Source organism: Leptinotarsa decemlineata, unplaced genomic scaffold, assembly GCF_025532065.1.
Source record: "Leptinotarsa decemlineata unplaced genomic scaffold, Ldec_3_MD MMD2_tig00026328_RagTag_RagTag, whole genome shotgun sequence".
Taxonomy (NCBI): Eukaryota; Metazoa; Arthropoda; class Insecta; order Coleoptera; family Chrysomelidae; genus Leptinotarsa; species Leptinotarsa decemlineata.
The window spans coordinates 20,444,631-20,461,120 of record NW_027412688.1 but is presented as its reverse complement, the minus strand read 5'-3'; the positions used below and the strand labels follow the sequence as shown (position 1 = coordinate 20,461,120).

The following is a 16,490-nucleotide window of genomic DNA, read 5'->3' as shown; positions in this document are numbered from 1 at the left end:
TAAACGCGGGCTCCTGGTTTTGAAGACCTTCCGAGTCAAAACCACACCGCTGTATTTGTGAAAATCGGCCGATCCGTTTCAAACTAATAAACGTGTGAAATTAGCTTCAAATATGTTACAAATAAATTAAAACCCTAGATAACTTTTAATTGCAACAAAATTTTAAGTAACAATTTCAACTATTTCAGCAAGTGCTCAAAATGCACGGTTCACTTCTTGAAAAAAAAAAGTCGGTTTTAGAATTCATTCCGAACGGTAATAAATGTTTCTGAGGTAATACTGTAACATAAATTTGTTATTCGGTCCATAAGTTCACGGAGTAGTTGTATCTGCGTAACGTACATCTTAGGTTTTATGTATCTCCACAGAAAAACTCCATAGGTGTCATATCAGGTGACCCAGCTGGCCATTCAATCGAACCACGACGGCCTATCCACCGTCCCGAAAAAATTTTGTTAAGCCATTCTCGGACAGGTCTGTTGTACTGAGGGGGGCACCATTTTGTTGAAAGGTAACATCCACGGTAAATTCATTTGGGTTTGCCCCAATTACTTTTTGAATACTGTGTTTTGAAGCATATTTGAATATAGAAGCCCAGTTGAATATTCTGCCATAAATATTGCCCCTATGATATGGTCACCCAAAATACCAGTCCATACGTTGATCTTCTCTGGAGTTTGAGTATGGCCCTATCGAAAAACGTGCGGATTTACGTCTGACCAATAACGCACATTCTGTCTATTTACTGTTTCATTGAGAAAAAACGTACAAAAAGAGATGAATAGAGATAATGTAACCGGGTTATGCGGTCAGAAATGACCACAAAACTGTAGTCTTCTATCCGGGCCGTCTTCTGTTAACTGATGCAGAATTTTCAATTTATATTAGCAAAATTTGTGTTTTTTTTATATTTTTTCACAGTGGTCGTAGATACGCTACGATCTGTGTGATTCCCTTAATATTAAAACAAAAATGTGCCCTGTTGACACTATGAGCACACTTATTTTATACCAAAACTTACTAAAAGTAGTACCTTTTTACCAGAATTTTCCCCGACCTCGATAGCTTGTTCCGTTCAAAAATTAAGGGGGGATGACTTTTTACGTCTTCACTGTAGGTTTATTACCTTGGATGAAATATTATTTTCATCAAAAACTGATGTCGAATTGGAAAAATGTTATGCAACCTAATACTGAAACGTGAAAACGTTTCTATCATTTGAAATATTGAAATTGAAAACAATGTTCTTCATCGAAAATAGTTCTGTTGTACCTAATGCACTACTATTATTATCGAGCCATATGTTATATTATAACTTATAATTAGGAGTTTTCTAACAAATTTATCAAATATGTCAAATGACCACATGATAAGTTAAGCTACCATCTGTTTTATTGAACCGATACGCTTTATCAAGATTATACATTTGTATATTGTATTGACGGACCTACTGTCTTGTTCAATAAACTATCGTAAATGAATTCATATCTTCATCAGATGACTAGTTATAACAGTTTCTCACATTGACTCAAATGAAAAATTTCGGAAAGGTTCATTGTTTCGTACTGAATACTTTAAGAAATAAATTACAAGATTTTACCAATGACTGCTACATGATTGTTAAAAAACGAATAGATAATAGTTTTTGGTACTGTACAAATGGGGAGGAAGTGATTTAATCGGAAAGAAAAAAAGCCAAGTTAGGATGAGAGTTTAACATTATCAAACAAAATATTTTTTCCATATTGGATGAAAAACAAAAAAATCATAGGAAGTGTTTTCTATTAGAAACGCAGTATTTCAAAATCATTATGAACAACACCCTGTACTTCGACCAAATGTGCAAAAAATTCACTTCGCCCATTACACATTATAATCGAATTAACTCTGACAGCAATGTCTCATAGAGATGCATAGCAGTACAGGTGAATTATTGAGATGCTGTGAATCATATTTATCTGGAAACACGGTCTCAAGGAATGTATTTCATAAGGATTTCGTTCTCCAAGTGAGATAAAAGTTGCTTTGGATGCTTGGGTCTTCAACCGAATGATTCTGATTTGGACAAAATTGGCATCTTCAAGGTATGATCACGAACGGAACTTTATATATGTGTGCCATATTCCAGAGAATTCTAATTTGAATGTTGCAAATGATTAAAAGTGGACAAGGTATATATAACTTGATAAATCAAAATACTATGAGTTACTGAGAAGCTATTAACGAATTTTTGGGATACAAACTGACTAGAGGAACGTGTTTTTTGTATAATTCAGTTTCCATATAAAAGTAATTGTGTCGAAAGTATTTGTCTTCCATGTAATTCAATGTTTATATAAAAACAGCTGTTTCGAGAGGTCTTTTTCTTCCAGTTTCTGTCGGAATGTTACTCCTTTGCATGCATCTTTGTATATAGTTACTTCTTTGGAATTGATTGCTTCCTTCCTTTCTTTGGCATCAAAATGAAGAAGAAGAACGCCAAAATCTTTCTTTCCCAAACATCATTTCAATATGTAACACATTGGCTGAAAAGATCCATGCCTAAGAAAAAAACACGTTTTTTCACTTTTCGAAATTAGCGTTTTTCATCAACGTAATCTCCATCAAGAGCCATAAAATCATTCCAGCGCCACTCGTAACATTTAAATGCCATTTTTGTAGAACGATATATCTTTTGTCTCAAAATAGGCCCCAGTTTCAGCAATAACCTCATTCGAGCAAAATTTCTCACCGGTGAATATTGTTTTGAGGTCTGTGAACAGCCAGTAATCGCTAGGAGCCGAATCTGGCGAATACGGTGGCAATGCGAAGTTCAATTCATGTAGTTTTGTCTTTTTTTTGGTTGACTTGTGACACGATGCGTTGTCTTCATTAAACAACTTTTTTTTCTTTGCCATATGCGGTTGTTTCTTTGCAATTTCGGCCTTTGAACGCTCCAATAACGCTATATTATATTCACTGTTAATTCACTGTATCTTCCTTCTCAAGATAAGATAAATACCGAGGCACAACCTTTCCAGCCAATGTTTGTACTTTCGTGCGCTTTGGAAGGAGTTCACCAGCTGCTCTCCGCCCAGATGACGATCGTTTTGATTCCGGAGCGAAGTGAATCTTATACTGAACATCCTTTTTGCCTCATGAAAATTACGGCCATTCTCATCTTGATTTCGCTTCTTCCTCAAAAGATCTGTCGCGGACATTTTTAGAAATTTAAACGAAATAAAATGAAGCATATTCTCAGGATCAATGGATCAAGGACAGCTGTCAGCTAACACGATACTCTCTGTTACTAGAGTAATACGGTGTGGATTCTTATCTACATAATAGATCGCAAAAAAAATACTATATCAGATTATAATAAATAAGGTTCATTTTCGTGAACAATGTCTTTATCTCAAACATTAAAAACTTTTTATAACCTCTGATAACTAACTTTGGAGCTGTTTTCAATCTCCGTTAGTTGCATTATTACAATTATCGTTTTTCTAGTCTCCACTCCATACATCAATAACTCTACAACCGGGTATCTAAATTGAAAAAAGGTCGTTGTATAAAGAATGGAAATATTTTTCGAACGAAGGTTCACATCCCACTTTCTATGTGAAATAAAAGTTGATAGCGCCTTCTTTGCGGCGAATGACGTCACACTATTGGTTTTCTAAATCAAAAAGTACCAAAAATGATAGTTTTCTTAGAGAGTCTGTTCGACTGTTTTTCCTTGTTCAAAAGCCAAAATAGGGAAGATTACTTATGTCCAGTGTATATGGTTTTATTTATTGAGACGGATATCTGATTTTTTCAGCGCTTTATTTTTAAGTTACATGACTGAATTCAATGTAGCCAAATCTGAATTCAACTAATTATTTATTTTTAAAATCATTTTATCTCATGATTGAAATCAGCAGCATTTTCACTCAACCTTCAAATATTTTTGTAAGTGAAACAAATATTCATTTTCAAATTGATGAATCTGTAGTTTTGCTTCGAATAAAAGGTGTTTCCACCGAATTATAATTTATTTCAATCAAAAACTTTTTTTCTGTGCAGGGAAAAACAGGAATAATTCCATGCACTCGTTTGTGTTATGAAACGTTCAGGTATAGAACACAAAGTTTTTTTGTTGACCAACTACGGCTCAATCTGTCACTCTCTCATTGAAATTTAGTATGAATAATTATTAGTTGGAGTTAATGGATGGCTAGATAGAAAGGTGACCTTGAATATCGATATCGTCGTCCAACGATAAATATACCGTTGATTGATTCTTCAGTAATCTATGAGTTGATATCAAACACAAATAGAACTTTCATTTGATACAGTCAAATATTGTGATAACGGTGGGTTATCTATAAAAAAGTGTATTCACCTGGAGACCAACAAACAAACGAAAGTCTCATAGGTAATGAGTGTGGTGTATATTCTTCGATTATTCAATGCATAAAAGTTCAACCTGATCCTAATGAAATAATGACACATGACACATGATTATGATACACAAATGATATCTGACTTCGGGTGATACAGTCATCACCCGAAGACGATTGTGGATATTAACAATCGAAACGTCGTGAATTAACTTGGTTTAGAATCTCTTGACTTTTTACTTTCATTTATTTTTTGTTCAATTCGCTCAATTTTACTTGTATTCTATTTCACTATTATTTCATTTCGGGTTTTTTGCTTAATATAATTGTTTTTTTCAGCTATTAATTTTTATTCTTCTTCTTTAATCTTCAATTCTTCTTTTTTAGTTATTTCAAGGATTTCAAATCATTTTATATAATATCAGACAATGGAATTCCGAACTAATGAAATTCATCATGAAACATTGTCAATCACCTTCAAACAAAGATGCTATTATGATGTTTCACAATTTTTGAGCCAACAAAAATTCTGATGTTATTAAAGAAAGTAATTTTTAGTAACAGTTTTCGCTGGGTAGGAATCATTGGTGACTATCTAATAGTAATTTTCTTCCCCATTTACACATTTTGTTTGGCGAAGAACCCGTACTTATCAACAAGCGGTTTATACACGACAGGGTTCCAGCTGACGTATCATGTCTAGTACTTCAAATTTTACTCATTTGCTTCAAGGTCGAAATTGCTTATTTTTCATTTTTGGTTTTTCATCGTATGTCACCAATGCATATATTCACTGTAATATATAAAGAAAGAGTAATAGAAATTATGAAATTATGAAACGACAACAACAAAAATGAATTGGCCCTCTGGGGCGACTTGATTGATTCCAGTGGCGCATTTGCTTTTTCATCTGCAGGAAAACCCAGAGAAACCTGCAGCACCACATCGTCTGAAGATTTTGATCTGCCAATCTTCTCTCTTTCATAGAATAAAATGTAGGATTTCTATTGAGGCTCCAATAAATTCAATATATTGCCAGAATATTTAGTCCGTTTCGTCTTTGACCAATGCCTAATAATGACCAGATTTAACGCTAGAACTACAGTGAACGATGACTGCATGAAGATTATAATAGTGGTCTGCTAAATTGGAGTGTTCATCTATTTCAAACCTCCCTAAGAGTTTGGTGCTTTCGTCAGAGGTTGAGTCATGTTTGAATATCATCATTGTTATTATTAGATTGACTGGTGCCTCAGCTATACTTGTTGTCCTATAAAAGTCAGTTGGTTCGGCGCATATTTGGCAATACAGTTGATCATCACCCGTTAAAAGTTCTATTTTCAGATGATTCAACAATGCACGAATTGGTTATCAGTCATATCAGTAAACGCTAGTTGAAGTTCCAGAAATCCCATACATTTTTACTACCTCTTGAACATGTACTACAAAGTAAACCAGGGAGGATTTTTCCAGCAAAATATCTACAAACACAAGACGAGATAGACTGTACGGAATCATTCAATCCAGAGCGGTCAGGAATATTGATTCTCCTATTTTTCTGCTCAGGAAAAGTATACAACAAGAACTTCAAGAATTCGTAACAATCCTCATGTTGTCCTCATGAGTATCTAGTGGTACTGGTGAAGAGTACTGCTTTTTATTCAATCTTGCTTCTTCAAAATTGCTTTGAAATGTGAATAGTTTGTCGTAGCGGCATATGTGGATATTTCCACCTACAATGTTTCAACAACCTTCTCTGTACCATGGAAATAAATGTGGAATAGAAATACATACTTTCACAGAAAATTTTCTATTTGAGCCTTCATAATTCAAACTACTTCATAATTAGGAATTTAATTTTTTTTTGAAAAATACAAGATTCGTTGTTAAGGACAGCAATATCTAAAACTTATCTAATGTGCTGCATTGCAACAAGAAATGCATAACTTTCCAAAAATCAGTGTTTTTTAACGAACAAAAAATTCATCACATCAACAGTTTCAAGGAAATTTAACAAAAAGATACCTTCAACGAATATATCCTTTTAACTTACTATTTCAAAGATACTCAAGTTTAAATTTCTAATAGTAATTCATAATAGTTTCTTTGAAAGTGGTTGACAATGTTTCGTGGTGTATTTCATCAGTTCGGACTTCCATGGTCTAATATAATATAAATTGATTTGAAATTCCTGAAAATATATTAAAAAAGATTAACTGAAAATAACAATTTCATTTGAACAAAAAAAAAATTAAATCACAAAGAAATAACATAAAACCAAACAACAACCAAAAAATAAAAATTGAATTAATAATAAAAGCTGAAAATTAAAAATTATTATTAACAAAAAATGAAAAATAAAAATTAAAATTAAAAGATTTCAAACCAAGTCATGTCACGACGTTTCGATTGTTAGTATCCACAATCGTCTTCGGGTGATAACTGGACTTATTCCTCCGAGATCCGAATATTTATAGGCCATTCGAGTGCTTTCACCTATCCCCTCTTCTCTCTCTCCTCTTCATTGGTTTTCAGCGGGAGATGACCGTTTAGTAAGAGTTGGTCGTTTTTTGCTTGATTAGAGCATTTTTTGTTAATAATAATTTTCAATTTTCAGCTTTTAATAATATTTCAATTTTCATTTTTTGATTGTTGTTTGGTTTTATGTTATTTCTTTGTAATTTCATTTTTTTTGTCCAAATAAAATTGTTATTTTCGGTTAATCTTCTTTAATATTTTTTCAGGAATTTCAAATCAATTTATATTATATTAGACAATGGAAGTTCGAACTGATGAAATAATTCATAATAGCTTTCACACCTTGAATGACTCACAAATTTATCAAAAAACTTTCTCTCATTTCGAGAAAATCACGTCATCTTATAAATGATGTGTGCCAGAAATATTGGTATGAAAAGTAACAAATACACTGAAAAATATATTTTCGTCGAATGCAATAAATATTTGTAGTGTGAAATATCCATGTTAGCGGTATAGGCAGTTTGCACAAATTTTTAGCAATGTCAACAATACTCAGTTTATCGCAGACTTCTGCAAAAATTTTAATTGGTTTCCATTCGTACACAAAAATTTGAATTCAAGATTTTGGGAATATTACAAAAAACTAAAACCCATTGAAGTAGATCCTCTTCAACAAAAAATCTAATATCAATCAAAAAGTAAAGAAATAGCTCCAAAAAACTTTATATATTATGATATAGCATATATGAAAGAAAACGTTTGGATGTATAGAATATGTTGCACGAAATCTACATAGAATCTTAAGCAGAATCCTGTAATATAATAATATATAGTTGTTCCATTTGAAATGAGAATATCGGCAACTCTTGTGTAACTAGAAATACCACCATTCGAAAATATGGTGATAATTTAATTTCTTGAGTTATAATTTCGATTATTCATTAGCGCTTCAATGACAGCTCTTTCAAATCCTCTAAAAAAAACAATTCGTTCAGAACAGTCTCAACTCCCTACACTGTAGGTTAATGTACTGACACCTATCAGAAAACAACTACTCCCCTGGCTAATACCACAAAGGGCGTTGGATTATATCCGACAGTTGTCAGTGCAGGATTCCTCACTGAAGTTATTCCTGCATAAGCTGTTGGCGATCATGTTGGCGATGGGTATCATTCCTTGAACTAGGCTGAAGGGTACAACAAACAACAAAGTTTGTCATCGCCCCATCTGCCTGTGAACGAGGTAACCACCGCATATCCGGAATTTGCCCAATTCCTCGTATAAGGAAAGAAAACTTCTCACATATAGTCAGTGGGCATACTTGAAAACTGGATATAAATTAAATCATCTAATCTAAAAGAACAATTCTTTCAGGCCAGTCTCAACTCCCTACACTGCAGGTTAATAGACTGACACCTATCAGAAAACAACTACTCCCCTACTATACCACGAAGGGCGTTGGATTATATCCGACAGGTGTCAGTGCAGGATTCTTCAAGTAAGTTGCTGCTGCTGCTGTTGGCGATACAACTGCTGCAATAGATTTTCAATTATTGGAACACACTCGCAATAATTGAAAATCTATTGCGGCAGTTGTATCGCTAACAGCATATGCAGGAATAACTTCAGTGAAGAATCCTGCACTGACACCTGTCGGATATAATCCAACGCCCGTGACTAGTTGTTTTCTGACAGGTGTCAGTCCATTAACCTACAGTGTAGGGAGTTGAGACTGGCTGAACAAGTTTTTTTTTTGATGATTTGATTTATAGCCAGTGTTCAAGTATGATTGAAAAACTGCGACATTCTTTCATTGATACTCGGTACTCGATATATTCATTAATATATAATGGTTGCATTTGACATCATCTTCAGTCCACAAGTCTGTCACGTTGAAGCATTTATTTTTCTCACCGATAGGCAAAAATGAAAACTTTTGTTTATGCTATCTTTCTGAAAATTCTATATTCATATAGTTCACTGCATATTTCTTGCCTAATTACCTACGGAATGAAATCATCATTTCAAATTTCTTCAAATGTCGGGGTACAATTAAGTTTATATTATCACTGAATCAACTACATCAAACGTTATTTCGATTTTGTAATGAGATTTATATTTTTTCCTGTCATCAATCTCTTATCTTCATACAACGTGATAAATATATGAATCAGTTTGCTGTGATCCTAGACCCGTAACATAATCAGAGTATCTTTGGGTCCTTCAGAATATATCGTACGCAGATTCCATTACTAAAAGACTGCCTATGACGAATAAAAAATGCCTAATGAATATTATTTATAGTTTGGGTAACATGGTTCCTTATGAAAGCATTATTAACGTTTACCAGGAAAACCGATTATTGGATTTGAGATAAGTAAACAAACTTCACTTTCTAGAGTGAAACAAAAAATATTATTTTGGTGAAAGTTGATAACCGTTCCGGTCATTGAGAGGAATCGGTAAACTGGGATAACCAGATGCATACAAACTCAGTTTTGAAGAATATTATCAAGAAATAGCTATTATAGTTGATAGCGTCGACATTTGAAAACTACTCACATAATTCTGGGAAATACACAATACCGAGAATGCAAGTACAAACCGCCACATTATGTCAACACTTCGATAGTTTCGTACGTTCTGAATTAGTAGGCGAGTGCGAAAAGAATCAACAAATAGCAGCACCAGCAGCACGCGCAACCCACAATCAGCCCAAGGTTAAACTACACCTCGGGCAGCCGATCTTTTATAGTTTCGTCTGACTGACGGATCACAATCACAGATAAAAAATTGATTTGAGCAGTTGAAGATAAGTAAATAAGACTATATTGAATCATATATTGAGTGAAAATTATACATAGTGGCGTAAAGAGATCACAAGGCCTAGTTACATCATGACACTCTTCAGTTAATATGTTTAATATTTTTGATACGAGCTCAAAAAAAATTGATGTTGATTATTGATTTCAAATCATTGGAACCGATAGACTGAAACATCAGACACCTCATTGTGTTATTACAATAGAAATAATAAAAACTAAGATTTTTTTGAATGGAACTAGCCGATAAAGCCATATTTATACTTACTAATACAGTTTGACATTCATTTCGCTATTCAATAGACTGCTGGCAGGAATGATGAATCACAACAATATTATATTCTACCTATATTTGTAACAACGTCTTCAATTATCAAGTAATCAACAAATTCAACAACAGAAGCATATGTCTTTGACCTACTAGTAGTAAAAAAACATACATGTTTGAGCGGCATTGCCCCTGACTATGGGTGATACCGCTCAGGGTACGGGGTAATGAGACCAATCTTATATTTTATTTTTGGACTCATAAATCACATATGTATACATCTGGCGAATCCCATCCTGAACATATAGCATGAGCCCACAGTCCGCAGAAGGTGCAGCGATACCACAACTCGTTATTTTTTCCAAATTCCTCTCAAATAATACATTCGTTATGAATTTCATTATCTACATTCATTTCGTCATCACTGTCAACGTCGCAAAGGTGCTCTTCATCTTCACTCTCTGAAGAACTTTCTTTGCCAACTTTTTTTGGTCTTGATTTATCATATTTTACAATCTTATTCAGTTTCGCAATGTTTATTCTTTTCTTCATCCTCTAAAATAATTTTCATAGGAGTCACAGTTAATATGGTAGCATGTTGTTTTCGCTTTCTTTGACCTGCTTTAGAAGATGGTGCGATAGTTGGTGTCGTTGCTATAGCAGCAAAGGATACCGGAGTTCTTTGCACATCAACAAGTTCTTGCCTACAACAGATCCAGAGTATTGATCCTTATTTGATGAACCTGCCAAAGGAGATGTATGTCCTGGAATTATAGCCAGACCATCAGACTGCGCATTTTCAAAATTCCGAACATTTGGATCTAGGTTTTCAGCGATTAGTTCCAATTCTTGTTCCATTGGCGACGCTGCCAAAAAATCTTGATCATTGAAAACATTCGGGTTCAATGGGTAAATTCCCGTGGCTCGAATTTAATCGCAGCTTCAGCAGTTTGGAGGTCTTCTTCAGTCCAAGCCACTTTAGCGGTGGTCTTGTGACGATTTTTGCGCATATCTACAACAACAAAAATATAAATCACTAAGGGGTAATGGCACTCAAATGAGCGATATAACCGCAAACAGTCGTTTTGTAATGAATTTGAAATTAAAAAAACATACACAATTGTTGAAAATTAATTGCATTATCATAAAATAGAATAGTTTTATTGTCAGAATAGTAAAATTGATAACTATATAAGTTTTGGACTTACCGACAAAAAAACACCTGAACAAAAATTACTATCCCAAGACGGGAGCTGACCGTCTGTTTGCAACGCTGTCTGTTACCCCCTATTATTTTTTCTACAAGCCATGTTAATACTTTTATATTCAAAAAATTAAAAATGTTTGTACCAGACTGACCGAATAAGTTAACTTTCGGTAATTTCTATCCTCGTCTCTTACAATTGGATAAATTCTCTTTATATATTTTTTCAAACAGTAAAGAATCTATCAGATTGCTATCATAACAGTAGATCATGCTGTTGAATACTACTTCTGCTTCTTTGAGTTAATATGTGTGGGTGGATTAATTAGGGATGATATTATCTATGTGTGTCAATTTACTAATATTTGAAAATTGGTGTTCATCATTATTGTCATTTTTGTCAAGTCCAGAATATATATTTTGAATTTTTGTTTCATCTCCATAATGAACGTGATGAAAGGGTGAAGAAAATTGAAGAAATACAAGCACCTTTTCAGTTGCCTGTGGAACAAACAGGAGTCAAGACATATCCATGCATTGAAAGGGGTATATTTTTAGGAGGGATTAATTTTTTGGATTTCTACTTCTCCAGCTTTGTGCGAAAAACATTTGTAATCTTCCAATGAAAGGAAGGAAGTAATTATTTTCAAAATGAACTCTCTACAGAGATGTATCGATCATGAAAAGATGTATAAGGTTGTTTCGGAAATTTTCTCCGTTTTGGTGTCATGTGTTTTTGTAGCTCCATATTTCAATAAATATATATTCAGAATGTGTCTTGATATATAGGGTAATTCCGGTGGAAATGGCTCTAGTAACTTTAAAACTCTACTGTGAAGGAATTATAATGAATAAAACATTAATTAATAAAAAAAATTTAACTTTACTCATAATTCTGATTGAATATTAACGATAAATCACTTTGACAAATGCAATAACACAATTGTAAACTCATAAAAAAAATTAGGGCTGGCCGTCTCTCTCAGGATGTCCGGGAGTGATAGCCATAGCCGTCGGGGAGAGATGGCCAATACTTTTTTAGCCTTTCCCTTTGCCCTTGAGATCTTTCAGATTTTTTTTCCTTTTACCGCAGTATGAACACATGTCCTCAAACAGGCTGCAGAACATGCAAATATTGTATTGTATCCAATAGTCTACCAGTTGTGTCTTATAATAATTATCACCATAACCTCTGCAGTTATCTTTCTCTCAGTCTTCAGTTTCACTTTCAGAGGTATCATTGAAAACGATGAAAATTTCTTCGCAGAAGCTATCAGAAAACCTACGAATAACCTTTCGTTTCTTAACAGTCTTTTTTTCTCAGGTTTATCAGTCTTAGTGTTTGTTTTTATTATTTTTGTTTTTTTTTTTACTTTTGTTCCCTATTTTCTTTTTAATTTTTTTCATTTTCCGTTTTTCAATATGCTCTCCAGATATCAAAAGAATTCTTACTTGTTTCGCTCGTTTGCGAACTTCGTGTAGTTTCACAGGCAGTGGAGACACTTCGTTAAGTACTCTTGTTGGTGTTGGTTGATCCACCGTCTGAATGGATGTACTTGGGCCTGGATCTGAAATTGATTGTGTCTGCGCTGCATATCCGATATTTCTTTCAAACGGGTTGCTCAATATTCTCACTGAAGGCGTACTACGGAATAGCTCCTGGATTTAGAGGAAAAACTCCTGCTGTCCTAAATCCTGATATTGCATTTCCACTTGTCGCTGATTTTCCCCTGGCTTGGTATATTAAGGAGCCAAATTGTTATCTTATGAGACGACGTCTAGGGTGCTGTTTCATCCATAACCTGCAGGATTTATAGAAGTAAGTTTTGAGAGACTTGAAAACGGCAACATCCAGTGGCTGAAGGTAATGATATATTTGTGATGGCATTGAGAATAATATGATGTCATTATCATTAGCAAACTCCAGCATTTCAACTGCCATCTGGTTTTCGAGGCAAGAAATGTGATTTCATCCATTCCATAAATATGTCGGAGGTTATATAGGCGGATTTTTGTGACATATAAACTACTGAACCTGGAGGCAGTCCATCTTCGAATTCAGGTTTCTTTCGTTGTCCTTTAATGATGCACGCCGGAGGCATAAAATTACCCTCAGCATTACAACAACCATTACCGTTATCGGTTCTCCTTTTTCTGTAGAGGTTGACATAGCCCGCCTTTTCAGATGTTTTACAGAATCTATGTTTAATTTTTAATTGCTCAGCAAAGTTGAATGCAATTATTCTTAAATCATTTTTAGTCAAAGGAAAGCCTCTTGACTGCATGTCTTTTACATGCTTGATCAGTCTTTTTCATTATCTGTACCGAAGGTAGGTGACTGTCCCATGTGTTCTTCAGTGTTGTTTTTCAGTTGTAACCTTCTTTCAAGTGTTTTTCTTGTTATTTTGTAGATAAAACAGGCCCTATAAATTGTCATCCATCGATTTTGTACTTCTTCCGTAGCATTGCTTGAATCTTCTTCACTCCATTCACCTCGACCAGCAGCCACCTTCCGTACGTATTGGTTCGGCATCTGTAGAAAATATTGAAGATGAAAAATAATCAAAATTAGGACATAAAATTTTATGGCTATCTCTCCCGTAAATACTATGGTCATCTCTCCTAATTGTCCGGGTGAGAGGGCCACATTAGGTAATAAAAGCCACTTCTCAAGGCAGTGGTAATTTTGGGTTAAAACACCGGAAAAGTTAATTACTTCACTGAGAACTTTCAAAATCTTTTTGTGATCACTTAATATGTTAACCCCAGTACTTAACTCGCATGCATAATAAAAAAACTAAGTCAAATTACTTACCGTTTCATCATTTTTTAGACAAAAAAATCCACTGACAGTTGTTACCCGTGCCGATGCGAACCGAACTAAACGATGACTAGTGCCATCTATTGATTATTACTGGAACTTTTTTCTATTGGCCATCTCTCCCTGTACGGCCATCTCCCCCGATAAAGTATTTTGTACTCTATACATTGATACTGTTCAAGTTCTCCCAAATTTCAATTTTTTGCCTCCTTTTAGCTTATTACCGTGTGATATTAGGTGATTTTTAGATAATTGTTCTCTACGGATTCAAATTGAACCAAAGTGCAGCCGAAACAGCCCGAAAAATCAACCAGATATTTGGCAATGACAGTGTTAAAGAACGCACTGTTCGACATTGGTTTTCAAAATTTCGTTCCGAACATTTCAGCCTCAATGATGAACCCCGAAGTGCTCGAGCTTCTATTAGGACAAGGATTTGGGGAACCTAATGGGGACTGACGCATCACAAACGGCGCGAGGAAAGGCGAAGAACTGGGCAATTTTTGATGATTTAAAACATATTGGAGAGGTCAAATAGCCCCACGATTTGAACGATTGACAAAAATTGTCACTTTTTGAGGTATGTTCCTCATTGATTTTGCACAACCAAAACGATCCTGTTTGGGATCGGATCATCATATATGATGGAAAATGGATCATCTACGATAACAGGAGACGGTCAGAACAGTAGTTGGATACCGACAAGCCACCTAGGCACTTCCCAAAGACAAAATCTCGCCAAAAAAAGACTATGGTTATTGTATGGCATTCAGTGGCTAGTTTGATTCACTGTTACTATCTGCAACCAGGCCAAAACATTACAGCAAGTCGTATTGTGAGAAAATCGACGAAATGTACCTAAATCTGTGTCAGCAGCAGCCGGCACTGGTCAACAGAAGAGGTCCGATTCTGCTCCACGGCAACGCCCACCCGCACGTTTCACAAATCATCGTCCGAAAATCGAACGAATTGAGCGTCGAAGTTCTGGCGTCCCACCATACTCCCCAAACCAAGTGACTACCTTCGTTTCTAGCACTTCTATAACTTTCCCACCGGTAGAACTTTCGCCAATCAGAACCAACCATAAACGGCCTTCGTCGACTTCATCGAATCATGAGCAACCAATATTTATGCAGACGAAATCAATGTTGACAAAAGTGCAGTGATTCAGGTAGCTCTCATTTTGATGACATTGAAAAAGTATATATCAACATGGCGGGTGAGAACGGTCGTGTTACAGATGCTCCTTGTTGTAAGCGTTGTAAATCAAAATCTCTTACGGGATTAAAATGTTTAAAGTGTGATAGTGTATACCATGCAAGTTGCGCTAAATATAGTGCCAAAGTGAAAGTTTCAGAAGATGAAACTCATGTCATTTGTTGTAGTGATAAAGACGATATTGACAGTGACAATGAGTTTTTTGAAGCAATAGAAGGCGTAAGTAATTCTAATAACCAAACTGGAAATGTTATACTATTATACCTTCTAAAACAAAAAGAAATTTTGATTCGAGAACTACTTGACAAAATCGATATTTTAAAGAGGCAAATCGAACTATTAAACCCTGAAAGGTTTGTGCCAACGCAAAAAAGTCAGACAGATAATAAAATACCTTCCGTCTTGACAAAAACCGTTCAAAATACACCGAGAGAAGAAAAATGCCTAAAGGTAGACGAACTGAACAAAAAAGTCGGGAATCCCCAAATAAACACTAAGACGGTGTCAGCGCAAATAATGAATATCCAAACACGGAACAAATGTAATGAAATTATAAACTTAGTGGATCCCTCAACTAGTGAAGTGAACACAACCGTAGGTGTTGAAGAAACTAATAATGAAGTAACAATAAAAAATGAAGATGAGCTAGGAAAATGGCAAAAAGTATTCCATAATCGTTCAAGAAGGAAATGTATAATCGGAAACAATCATGATACTGAAGTAAAGGGTGTACCTAAGTATGTGGATTTACATGTATCCAGAGTCAACAAAAACAGCAGTGCTGCTGATCTACTAAAATTATTGGAACAATCCTTTCCCGAAGTGAAAGTTGAAAAAATAGTTGCGAGATATCCCAATGACTACGGCTCATTTAAAGTAAGCATCTATGACAGGAATTTTCGAAGAGCAATGAATCCTAAACTTTGACCCGATGGGTCCTGCATCAGCCAGTTTTTTCGGAGGCAAACCCCGACGAACTTCACACCAAACTAATATATGCACCTGACATTCTATCCCTTAATGTTAGAAGTCTGAATAGTGATACTGTAAATACTCTAGACTCTGACATTCTCATTAATAATAAGTTTAAATTTTTATGTTTTAACGAAACTCATACAACTACTGGGTCTATTTTATCGAAAAAAATTTTAGGATATAATTTAGGTAGTTTTTCTTGTAGAGAAAAATTTGAAAAAGGCGGTGTTGCTGTATATGTTAGAAATGATTTAAACTACAATATAATCAACTTAAAAGAATTCTCTGTTGAAAAATCATTGGAAATCTGTGGAATTTCCTGGCGAAACCCTTCAAA

At 34.7% G+C, this 16,490-nt stretch overlaps 2 protein-coding genes across 3 annotated transcripts in view; one reads left to right on the top strand and one right to left on the bottom strand.

The window, feature by feature from the left end:
- The window catches only part of LOC111512342 (gamma-interferon-inducible lysosomal thiol reductase-like protein), a 31,020-nt gene extending 21,434 nt beyond the window's left edge, over positions 1 to 9,586 (bottom strand). The window contains exon 1 of the mRNA XM_074182646.1: positions 9,408 to 9,586. Within this exon, the coding sequence (XP_074038747.1) occupies positions 9,408 to 9,458 (51 nt within the window). The 5' untranslated portion in view covers positions 9,459 to 9,586. The remainder of the gene's footprint in view (positions 1 to 9,407) is intronic.
- The window catches only part of LOC111512344 (sodium channel protein Nach), a 67,141-nt gene that overhangs the window by 967 nt on the left and 49,684 nt on the right, over positions 1 to 16,490 (top strand). The window lies entirely within an intron of this gene.